Raw genomic sequence first — 12200 nt, 5'->3', positions numbered from 1 at the left:
CGCGTTAATGAATGACATTGTTGAAAGTAAATTCTGAGAAAAATAGAGTAATGTAAAATGACAACCAAACTAAGAGAATGGAAGTTGAATGCCTTTATTGATGGATAAAATAGAGCGAACTACATAGATGGATAGATTCGTTATTGATGGAGTAATGTAAAAATGCAAAAATTTCCTAACGGTAAAACTTGCGAAGGTGGTAAGCATTCCATGGCTTCTATCATCATTCCGAAATAGTTCGAGGAAATATGACCCCTTAAAATGCTTTGACGATCTATGATGTAGGGTCCTTGCCAATTTTCTCCAAACTTTCCGATTCTATAAGTTTTGGGTTTCTACAGAACCCAGTCTTGAGAAGCAAAAGACTTAGGGATCGGATCTTCTTGTCGAAGTTCCGCTTTCATGTCACTTTGATACTTAATAAGTCATTGTAGTCCCTCGGCCCGAACCTCATCAATAAGAGCTTTTGACCGAGCCAAATTAGTGTCATTGAACTGTTTCAACAAAGAATCGACCGAGATGTACTTTGAAATCAGTTACAGAGGTAAAGATCGCCAAAGACCATACGCAAGGTTAAAAGGTGATAATGCAAATTGAATATTTTGGCGTTGTCCTATAAGCCCACAAGACAACTCCTTGAACTCCTTTCCTTTTCCGCCACCAAACGCCTCTTTAGTCAGGCCAAAATCACCTTATTGGTGGCTTCGCCCCGCCCATCTTCTTCATGGATGATAAGGTCGCGAGAAGTTATGCCAGATCTTCAAATTAGCACGAAACCGAAATTTCTTCAAAGATCAAATTGTTTACCATTATCCGATACAAGTGCCGCGGGGATGCCAAAACGACAAACAATATTTCTCCATAAAACATTTTGGACGTTGGAAGCATGGATTTGGACCAAAGCGCTTTGCTTCTACCCATTCGTAAAATAATCGGTTGCCCTTTAAGGAATCGATACTACCCGGAGCTTTAGGTAAAGGGTCAATAATGTCTAAGCCCCATTTGGCAAATGGCCATGGGCTAAGCATGGGATGCAACTCGATGAATGTAGTTTACTCATATTATCGTGCTTTTGGCATAGCTCACACCTCTCGATAGGTGTTTTGCATCCTTTTGCATCTCGCCACCAATAGCCCCCGTCATAGCCTTACGAGCTAAACTTCGCCTCGAGTGGCTTCCGCGATAAGCCGAGAGAATCTCTTCCAAAACTTGAAGTCCTTCCCGCTTTGAAAGGCATCGCAACATGGGTTTAAGTCCGAGCCTGCGATATAAGTGCAAACTTCCGCCAAGAATGATATCACAAAAACTTCCATGCATCGCGTTTGATTCTTTTAACGAGTTTTGGTTCCGCGAAAGTGAAGAAACTTGCAAGTAGTGGATATAAGGAAGACGCCAATCTTGCGATCGGAGATCATCAATCGGCTCGATAGTATCACATCGAACTTCGACTATCATCCGCTTCATGTACCAACTCACTATCCGCTTCGAGCCGGATTCGGGAGGAACAAATGGATCTATAGATTCTAATGGAAGATCCAAAGTCCGGTCATGTTGTGAATTTTCCATCTCCCTTTATCGCTTCGAAGTCATGATTGGTGACATTATCGTTATGGTCGATTTCACCGTTTACATTACAAACAAAACAAGTAATTGCTTTCATGTACATACAAATCATGCAATTTTTTTCGGTAAAGTCAATGCTTGGCTCTTTTGGAACTCCACAAATGATGTGTTTTGACTCTTCGCTTCTAACGGCGGAGAGATAAGTTAATCGAATCAAAGATGACGTATGTCATTTCGGGTCTTTGAGTGATAGAGATGCTATCAAATTGTCGAAAGTAAAACTATGTATCAAACCAAGATAAGCCGCCATACTGGTCATCTCTTTGCTTTCAAAATACCCGCCAAACCGATTGGCCACAAGGCGAGAATCCGTGTATAACCGAGCTTTCGCCCCCAGTTCCAAAGTCGTTCTCAAGGCACAAAACGGCAGCCTCATACCGAGCCGTTATTTGAAGCGGCGGCCAAGTCGCATTTATTTTCTCAATCTTCTCTCCGTAGGGTTTAACAAAAATGCATCCAATTCCGCACCCATATTTATTATTATGGGAGCCATCCGAGTAAACAATCCATAGTCAACGGGGATTAGAATTGCGCGTTGCAAGTTGGTCTTCGCCGCCCCCGCCATGGGTGGCGTAATGTCTTCCATAGATTCTTCTTGCCGCAAGAAATTGTCAATAGAGAATCATCAATCGGAAAATCAGCTATCAAAGAAGCTAGAACATGTCCTTTTTCAGCCAGCATTTAACTTTCAAAGATAATGCTATATGCACTAAGATAACTTTCCCATTCGGGCTAATCTACTTGATTCTTGTGCATTACGAAAAGACCTCAAGTAAAGGATACTCAATTATAAACTCGACCAACTCCCCCCCGAAGTATGGTTTTAACCGACGAATGCGGCATGAACCAATGCAAGTGCAATTTTTCCATCTTTGAATAACGAGACTCAACTCGCTAACGCCTTTATCGATAAAAAGACGGGTTTACCATCATCGACAAAAGAACAAAGACTAACAACTTGAGTTGAAATGCTAGGTATATGCCAATAGGTTAACCCGTTGAAGGACTTGTCAATATAGAGGATCGACCAAGTATTCCTTCGGTTGTTGCAATGCCATCTCACAATCAACGTTCCAAATTGCCCCCTTTAAAATCTGGAAGAAGGGATGACAACGATCGAATATTTAGAAATAAATCTATGAAAAGCGAAGAAGACGACCCAAGAAGCCGTTGAATTTTCTTCTTATTTTTGGTGATGGCATATCAATAACGGCGCGTATCGATCGACAAATTTCAATACCTCTACGAAATCATGAGGTATCCCGTAAATTTTCCGGAAGAGAGGCCAAAAGAACATTTGCAAGATTGAAGTCTCATGTTATACTTGTTAAGCCTATCAAAACAAGTTGAAGATCGGAAAGATGATCACCGAAGCTTCCGATTTAATGACTATATCATCGATATAAGCCTCCATTATTATCCCCAGCCAGATCGGAAAAATTGTATTGACAAGCTTATGGTAGGTTAGATCGGCATTTTTCAGACCGAAAGGCATAATTAAGCCGTAAAAATGCCTTGGTCGGTAATGAAGCGGTGAACTCTTGTCATCCACATTCAAAGAGATCCGGTAGTACCCCAAGAAACATCCATAAAAGATAGGCGTTGGAATCCCGAAGTGGCATCCACTAGTTCGAAATTGCGTAATGGATACGGATGAATCGGACAAGCTTCGTTAAGGTTTGTAAAGTCAATACAAATTCTGATTTGTCCGTTCTTTTTAATCATGCGACGACATTAGCAAACCATTTTGGGTAAGTAACTTCGTCGGATAAAGTTAACCGCAAAGTAGCTTTATCAATCTCCTCTTTAACTTTGAGCTTCCGGATCGGTGTCATTCTTCTTGGTTTTGGCTTAAACCGGCCCGAAACTTGATCAATGTCAAGTTTATGACAAAAATGTATGGTCTATTCCCTGATTCCTCAATTTTCCGCTTAAGATACGCTTTATTTCACATTGTAACAAGGAAACCAACTCTTTTTGTTCTACGCCGAAAGTTCAAATGAAATAAAAGTGGTTTCTTCGTTGAATCTCCTACTTGCACTTCTAAAAGTCGATCCACTATATAGCGCCCGCACACGAGCCTCAATATTATAGATGGAGGGCACGCGCCGGTAATCAGAATCTTAGGCAGGGCACTTGCAAGGATCGTTATTACCTCGAACTTCAGATTTTTATAGTCATCCATTGCTTTGTCATGACATGGGCGATACCGGGTCACTACTTCTAACCTTGCAAATATGCCCGAGAATGGGAACTTGACACACCGATGAAATGTGGAGACTACAACCCCCATGGAATGTATCCAATCTCTCCCAAAAATCGCGTTATAGTGAGATCGACCATCCATCAATAAGAAATCGAGCTCAACTTCTTTGTTCATTAATTTGATTGGTAAGGTAATTCTTCCAACCACGAAGATGTTGTCCCATCAAAACCGATGATAGATTGTCTTCGCAATGATCATACCCTCGCGGTTGCATCCGAGAATAACATCCACCGAAAATGACGCCGAGGTGGCCCCCGTGTTCTATCATTACCCGTTGAACACGAGAAGCACCTATAGACACGTAAATTATAACTGCGTCATAGTGAGGGATATACACCAAGGAGATCATCATCATCGCGAATCGGAGGGGCTCTTCTTCGTAAGTCTCGGTGCGGATTCCTTTGACAAAATCGACTTTGTTGATACGGTTAAACTCACCAACATAACTAACTTTCAAACGCTTTTGATTCTTACTCGACTTTTGGAAAGAGACTCAACATGAGAATGGGAAACATTAATGACATGCTCATAAGTCGCGTAGAATCACCGTTGAAGAGTCTTTAATAAGATATTCATTTAAAAGTCCTTTCTCCACTAATTTCTCGAATCCGACCGGGAAAAAGAGCGACAAAGTTACGTCTCACGGCCATAGTCATTATGGAATTTACACCGCAGCAGCTTTGCCCTTTGTCCCTTTGGTATCTTCTCGAAAGTGGATAAAGGCGCGGTTAAGATTCCCACTTTTCAACTTCTCATATATAATAGCGTAGTTGGCATTGAAATGGGGTCGGTTTTAGCTCGGTAGAGTCTTTCCATCACGATTGAAACTAACTTGCTTCCGATTGTCATTCTTTCCATCGTTATCTTTGTTGATCCGACCGCTTGCTTCCGCTTAGAATTCTTCCGTTGTTATAAAAATCTTTACTCGAATATCTTTGTCTCTTTTGTTTTTCGCCGATAGGTTCTCCTTGATACTCGGATGTGTTGTTCAAATTTAACATACGATCGTGATCGAAGTTTTAGGGACATCTTTAATTAGAGAGGTAAAGATCCCTTTACAATGAAGTTCGAACTTCATCTCTTTCATAATATAATGCTTCTTTAAAGGCTTAAAAGAAGCATCCCATCGAAACTTCGAACATCTGGCTGCCTTTCGAACCTAGTAACAAAAAAGTACGTAACTTTTCACACGTTGTTGCTTGATGTTCAAAAGTGAGTCGACATCTTTTGGCGCCTTGCAATTGTGGCGAAACGATTAACAAACCGATTTTCTAGTTCATTAAATTGGTGAATTGATCTTGAAGGCAACTCACTAAACCAAATAGTAATGCTTCTCCCTTTAGAGTTGATGGAAAGAGCTTACATATGAGCGGGTCATCTCCACCCCATAACACCAACTTATTTTTGAACGATAGAACATGCAAGCCGGGATCTCCTTCCAACTCATCATAAAGTTCAAAATCGGGTTATTTGAAGTCGGGATGGTGGTAAGCTTCTTGAATGTGTCGATCGAAAAATTTATCAAATCGCCATCATTGATCGGCCAAGTTTTTCATTCTTATATCCCTCGACTCTATCATTAAGTTCTTTTGCAATTAACTCTTTCACCGTTGTTCCTGTTAGAGTTAAAGTATTGGCTCGAACAACCGGGCGCCGGTGCGTGCCCATGTGGAGAAGGATACCTTCCATTATCTCTTATCGGAGTTAGAGATCTTTGGCGACGCACGATCGACTCCGACCGGTGATTGTCTTTGTTCATCCCCTCAGAACCACCGCTGTCTAGGCGGTAGTCACCCTTGGCGGGTGGTAGGAATAATTATACCACTTCTCCATGTTTTGTTGCTTTTTATGCGGGATGCCCGCCTTCCCAATCATGTCGGACATATCTCGGACGACGGTGGTCTTCCCCGAAATTGCTTCTCGAGGTAAATCTTCTCTTTGAGATCGCATATGTCTAGGGTAGTAGTTATCCTTGCCAATCCGATTCTCCCCATAAGTACGGGTAATAGGGTCACTACTCCTAGAGAGTGTAATCGTTGATTGGTCTTGAGAAATAGCATTCTTGCCGGGCGGCACGAAGTGGATCGCCAAGACGGTCCCATACACCGGAATGGCTCTGCCCCTTTTCGTGGTCTTGATGTTGTTGAATTTGCAACATCGCTCACCGCCTTTGCCTTTTGCCGGCTTCCTTCTCAAGTTCCTATTTAAATTTTTGACTCGGCACTCTCGCTCAACCGTATTAGGGGTGAATTGGTACTTACTATCACATTTTCCGTTAGTTGACGCGTGAGAGTAATGTCTACGCCTATATCCATTTCAACCGGAAGGATCGACATGGACGAATCGGCGGACCGCATGGAGGATTACCGACTTGTCGGTTTTCTTGTTGCAAGGCTATTAGGGGTTGGTGTCGGTGGTTGTACGGCCTTTTTTCGCGGAGGAGGCGGTGGCGGTGCGATTCTTATTTACTATAGTCGGATGTTGAGAATTGATCCTACCACTAGGATCAACTTGATTGTTCAACGGTTCTTGCATTAGCCCGATTTGAATTTCGGGGTTGCGCAGTATTATTAGCGGGAGGAATATGTCGACTATTTGGTCTGCTTCTTGTGTTTACCATCTTGATTGTTTCACGTGATAATGAATTCTAAATCCCCACAGACGGCGCCAATTATGTTTCGGCAGTAAACTGCTTCAACACAACGAGAGCAATGGTAAAGAACGCACTAAGAAACAGATGAATTTGATGTTGGGGGAGATGAAACTGAACCAAATAATGGCTGCCTACGTACCCAAGATCTATTATCTAGGGATCAAGTTTCAACGTAGTTCCTTATGAAAAATAATTTGGTATTTATAGAGGTAGAGTAGAGAGTCTTTGTAGCTCAAGTAATCTTGTAGCTTGAGTAATTATGATAGACTATAACTCTCATCGGATAATTATCTCTTTGATAAAAATGAATCTGGACATAAATCAATGTACATTAGTGGCAAGCCATGTGGCTAAGGTTCAGCCTTAGACACATGAGTTAATAGGCCTGTACATTGATCCATGATATTGCGAATTGGGCTTTAGCCCTGTTGATTAAATGAATAAAATAGAGACCCCTACTAATGGACGTTTGCCACGTAGGTGGGGGTCGAAACAGTTACATATGCTCGTTTCCTTGTCTAGAGTTTCAGAAAATGAAGAATTGTATCCCCATTTCTTCTTTAGTCTCTTGAAGTGTATTAATATTCTAGCATCTACAACCAAAATGTTAATCCTGTTATATCTCCCATTACATTTTCTAATGCTTTGGTTGCCATGCTTTCTTTTGTACTTCTTTAGTGATGGTATGACTCTCAAAGTAAATGCAATTAAGGGCTTATTTTGAAAAAATATTCTGGTAGTGAGCGTACAATGTTTTACACGCAGGTACTGGAAATGGCATGGTAAAGTCACTGCTTGATTCAGTTGATGAGTGCTGTTCAGTGTCAAACGCTGTGCTCGCTATTGTTCGAGGTGCTCCCTCTCTCTCTGGTCACTCCCTTAGTTCTATCTATTAATTTCTGTGTATACTATGGAGAATGGTTTCCTAAATATAAATTTGTGTTTTGTTAAATCATACTCTCAGCTTCATACTTTGTTTGTAACTACAAATAGGTCATAAACGAGCACTGGACGTCGCCACTGTCTTGCAAGGAGAGACAAGATTTTTCAGCGTCTTGATGCTTGCCTGGGGTACACTGATCAAACTAGTTATCTTTGAATCAACTTTTCTATAGTACTTACTCAAAATAACCAAAAACATAAAATAAAATAGAATAATACCAATTTCGTGTGATTCCTTGGTCCTAGTAACAGAGTTTTTGTTTTGCCTTTTCAAGGTCTCATAGCAGATATTGATATTGAATCTGAGAAATATAGATGGATGGGAAGTTCTCGCCTAGACTTTTATGTAAGTATATATATTTAAGTATGTGATCAATCTTTAGTGCTGTACACTATTACTGTAGTAATCATTTCATTGGTCATACACCCATACGGTTGAAATATGTTCACTCTTATTATTTGAGTTACGTTTGAAATTATTATCTTCAATTTAGCATGTTATTCCCTATATCATCATACCATCAAATGAATTACGTTATATTTGTTGTAAAAGTTTTTAGCCTTGTCGGTTATTCCTTTCTTTAACTGTTATTAAACAAGTTCAAGAATATGGAAAAAGATATACCTTTTGGACTTGGGTGGATACTTAGAAGAAGAGATCATACCTTTAAAATTATTTACTCTGGTTTGCATCCCATTTTATCAACTGATGACTTTGATGTGGAGGTGGATTCACCATCTAACTCAATAACTTGTATGCAAAGACAACATATATGAAGGCTGAAGAAAAACCAAACAAGGAGTGTGATGGGAGGGGGTAAATATGCAACATTACAGAGAGTTTGTTATTTTATTCCACTTTCAAACTTTTTTTTTACATAAGCCCATTTCTAAGAAAACAACATAAATAAATAAGATTGGTATTGGGGAAGCATATGCTGAGACATTTATAACAAGGCCAATGATCAAAGACACTTGCAGAGGCCTGTGAGGCACAAAGTAAGCAATATGTATGATCAGCTACCAAAATTTTCACAGGAAACTGGAAGTATATTGGAGACTGACCGACTTGTGTACAGAAAAGGCTCAGAAAAAATACTGGAGGCAGAGTGACATGCTTCGAAGTTTATTTGGTTTCTTAGGCACATACACTTACTTCTACAGTATTAATCATTGGTTATTCTTTTCTTGTTATGCTACTTGGACTGTTTACTTTGTGCTTTTCTCTGTTCTGGAAATGTATACAGTGTCAACTTTTGAACCTTAACACACTAGTGAACTTCATGAACCCAGAAGCAGCATCTTCTTTAATCGGAAGATTTATGCAAAAGTTAGTCAAGTGTCCATAGACAATCATGATTTTACGCTTTAACTTGAATTCTATGATATTGCTCGTCGTCTTGATTTTCCTTTTTTAGAATCTCTCTGAAAAATTCAAATGGACTGTCAGAACTGTTGGACTTTTTTTTATTGCAAACGATATTGCTATGCTTTAACCACTTTAACCAAAGTAATGGTTGTTTTAGAATGTTTCTTCCAGGGACTCATGCGAGTATTTAATTTGCGAAAATACAATGGACGTGTTTCTTTTGTTCCTGCACCTGGGTTTGAAGCTTATGGCAATCCCTGCGATCAGAAAGTTGGATGCACTAACATTGACATCCTTTTCAGAGACCAGCAAGATACTGTTAAGGTTCAAGAACATGGCTATCAAGGACCTGTTGTCTTAATGGAGGAATTGAAGTGGAGAACTGTTGAAGGACCCTTTGTTTCAGTTTGGCTTCATAATGTGCCTTGGGGAAGTGAAGATACCATGGCAGCACCCGATGCCCAGGTTTGTTTCTTCTCTATCAATTTCCTACTTCTTTAGCAACTAAGTTTTGATTCTCTCCAATGAATTTAGACTTGGCAACTAAGCCTCCTAACCTGCATTCCGGTTTCTTAGATCTGTATGAAGTGTTGTGAGCATCAGGGTGAAAGGTTAAGAAACTCAGCAAGCTTTATTCTTGTAACTCCCAAAAATCACCATTAAATAGTGATATATAAATAACAAAAGTAGGCAGATGAATATGGACATGGCACATACACAGGGAAACATCTCTTCTTATGACACCCTTGTTGATATCACTTTTTAAATTTGAGGAGGGTAGGATTTGGTGTCTGTTGGGTGTAGTGCTTATTGAAGATGAAGATATCATGGATACCTTCGCATCATCAGTTTATTCCAAAATTTATAACCACAGTGAATCTGATAGTTGTGCATAAAACGACTTTGACCATATACAATCTTGTGTTCTCGAAACCTGTGGGAGATGTTGGATTGAACTAAATATCTTTGAAGATGATCTCAATTGACCCTTAATTTATTCAAATATATGACTATAATAAGGGTTAAAGGGTGTAAAGGTTTAGTGTCTATTATAGAGCCACTCCCATTAGAACCACTCCATCGACTTACAAATTGAATTAAGACCCCATTTTTTGTGGATATGATCTTCTCACAATGGATAGCATACCCAGAAAATTTTATCCTATCTAAATATGTCTAACCTTGCAAAAACTAGTGTTCAATTTTGAACGTTTATCTAACGGTCTAGAATTTTCCGATTTCATAATAACATTTGATTAGGCTAGACATATTTGAATGAGCCAAAATTTAGTGGGCATGTTATTCATGGTGGGGAGATCAAATTTACAAAATATCAGCCTTTAATTCAACTGGTAGGATGAGATATGGCTTTGTACGTTTTGGTAGTGGCTCTATTATTATTTTTTAGAGTTCCATGATTTTTGGTGGATGTGATATTCTCAATATATAGACCTAGTGGTTAATCGGACCTCTGGCCCAGGCCATTGTTACCAAGGCCCAATACGGTCTTTGTTGACTTTAATGGGTGTGCCTAAATGAACTACAACTTTAGAAGCTTAACGACCATCCCTCTTTACGCTTTTAGATGGTCTAATTCCCAACTTTAAGGATGGTTGGTTGACAGTCTTGACACCGCCCTCCACACAAAATCAAGTGTTTCTAAGAATTCTAACCGTGCCAAATGCAGTCTCCAATTAATGGCGAAAATAATTGGTTCACAGTTTTTTTTTTTTAAATAACTTTTGATGGGGGTAGAAATTTCATATTTGGCAATATATTGTAGAAAGACATTTTAAGTTTGTAGATCGTCTTCATTGAAAACATCAAAACCGAAAATTTCAAAGTGTGCTTACTATCATGTGTCAAATTTATGTGTCCCTGGAATTCGTTCCGTAGATCTATCACATAGAAGTAGGGGGTGTCAACGGTCCGGTTCTGGTCTAGTTTTTAATGTTGTAAGAACCAAGAACCATTTAATTTTCCGGTTCCGGTTCTGGTTCTTTACGGTTCTTAAAATTGTGGAACCATACCCATAAGCATCGGTTCTTAACGGGTATTACCAGTTCTGGTTTTTCATTTCGGTTCTTAAGAGATTCACTACTTACATATATTTTTTATTGGTCTTATTAAAAAATGTGTAATAAAAACACAAAAATACCGCACGAATGAATTACTTTTTAAATATTGATATAAGTAGTTATGTCATTCAATAATAAGTTAAATAAAACCATATATTTAAGATTGTAAGCTATATTTTTATATTATTTATAACATTAAATACTATGAAAACTACATATTACACTAATAAATAAAATTTAGTAATATATAAATGAACGTTTCGAGTTTTTCTATTTTTTATTTCGATCTTTTTTATATTAAAAGTATGATAACATTCGGTTCCAGTTTGGTTCTGGTTCTGGTCCGGTTTTTTTGTTTAAAAAACCATTCGGTTCCGGTTCTATATGGTCCGGTTTTTTTAGTACCCATTTTTAAACGGTTCCTAAAAATAGGAACCGGAACCATGATTTTTTCTACGGTTCCGGTTTTGGTTAAACGGGTACCCATCGACACCCTTACATAGAAGGAATTAGAGATATGAAAGTTGAATGCCTGGTGGATATAATTTGAATTATGAGCTTATCCAACATATCTAACCACAGTGAATGTGATGGTTAAGTTGCCATAAAAGAGATGGCTCAGACCATGCACAATCTTCCATTATCAAAAAATGTTTTGCTATTGTAAGAGATACTGGATGGAAGGTTAACTCCATAGCTCTTTAAGTTATTAATGAAAGCCAGGGTGCCAAAGGGTGTATAAAGTTTGGTGTCACATTAATCATCCCTGATAAACATTCGAGTATGTCATTTCTCAGCACGAATAGAGACATTCAGGCGATATGGAAAAGGAGAGAGATCTTTTCTTTTGGGTGCGAGAGAGGATGACAGAGAGAGGAATGGATTCTCAGATTTAAGCAAGTAAGTACTGTACAAAACTAACCAACTAATCTAAGTTCCTGCTACATGCACATGAAGCCATGGATCACTTTGACCTGCGAATTATGACCTTGTCTGAGAATGTGACACAATATATCATGTCGGTTGCTGAAGCGTACTTTGGAAATCTTATGTGGAGCTGACTTGGGGTTTCTCAGTGTTCTGAGTTGGAACATGCAGGCATACTCCTGTGGAAGTTGATCAAGTTGTCTCTTGCGAACAAATATTGTGCATCCTGTCTGTGAACAGCCAACTGTCTCACTGTAAAAGTGGGATAGGTTTGATCTATAGTCATTGGGACCTCCTAAAAGAATCTACTAAATTCATTGAGTTGTGCTAAAGAATCAAAGT

At 39.1% G+C, this 12200-nt stretch overlaps 1 protein-coding gene across 1 annotated transcript in view; it reads left to right on the top strand.

Moving 5' to 3' along the window:
• Positions 1-12200, top strand: part of LOC147509611 (sphingosine kinase 1-like) — a 30819-nt gene that overhangs the window by 16748 nt on the left and 1871 nt on the right. The window contains exons 5-8 of the mRNA XM_086601894.1: positions 7308-7394; positions 7536-7613; positions 7760-7830; positions 9025-9318. Coding sequence (XP_086458020.1) covers positions 7308-7394; positions 7536-7613; positions 7760-7830; positions 9025-9318 — 530 coding nt within the window. The remainder of the gene's footprint in view (positions 1-7307; positions 7395-7535; positions 7614-7759; positions 7831-9024; positions 9319-12200) is intronic.

This window comes from Coptis chinensis, chromosome 3 (assembly GCF_015680905.1).
Source record: "Coptis chinensis isolate HL-2020 chromosome 3, ASM1568090v1, whole genome shotgun sequence".
In the NCBI taxonomy this organism is placed as follows: domain Eukaryota; kingdom Viridiplantae; phylum Streptophyta; class Magnoliopsida; order Ranunculales; family Ranunculaceae; genus Coptis; species Coptis chinensis.
The sequence above is the reverse complement of the archived record's forward strand: the minus strand, read 5'-3'. Positions and strand labels throughout refer to the sequence as shown.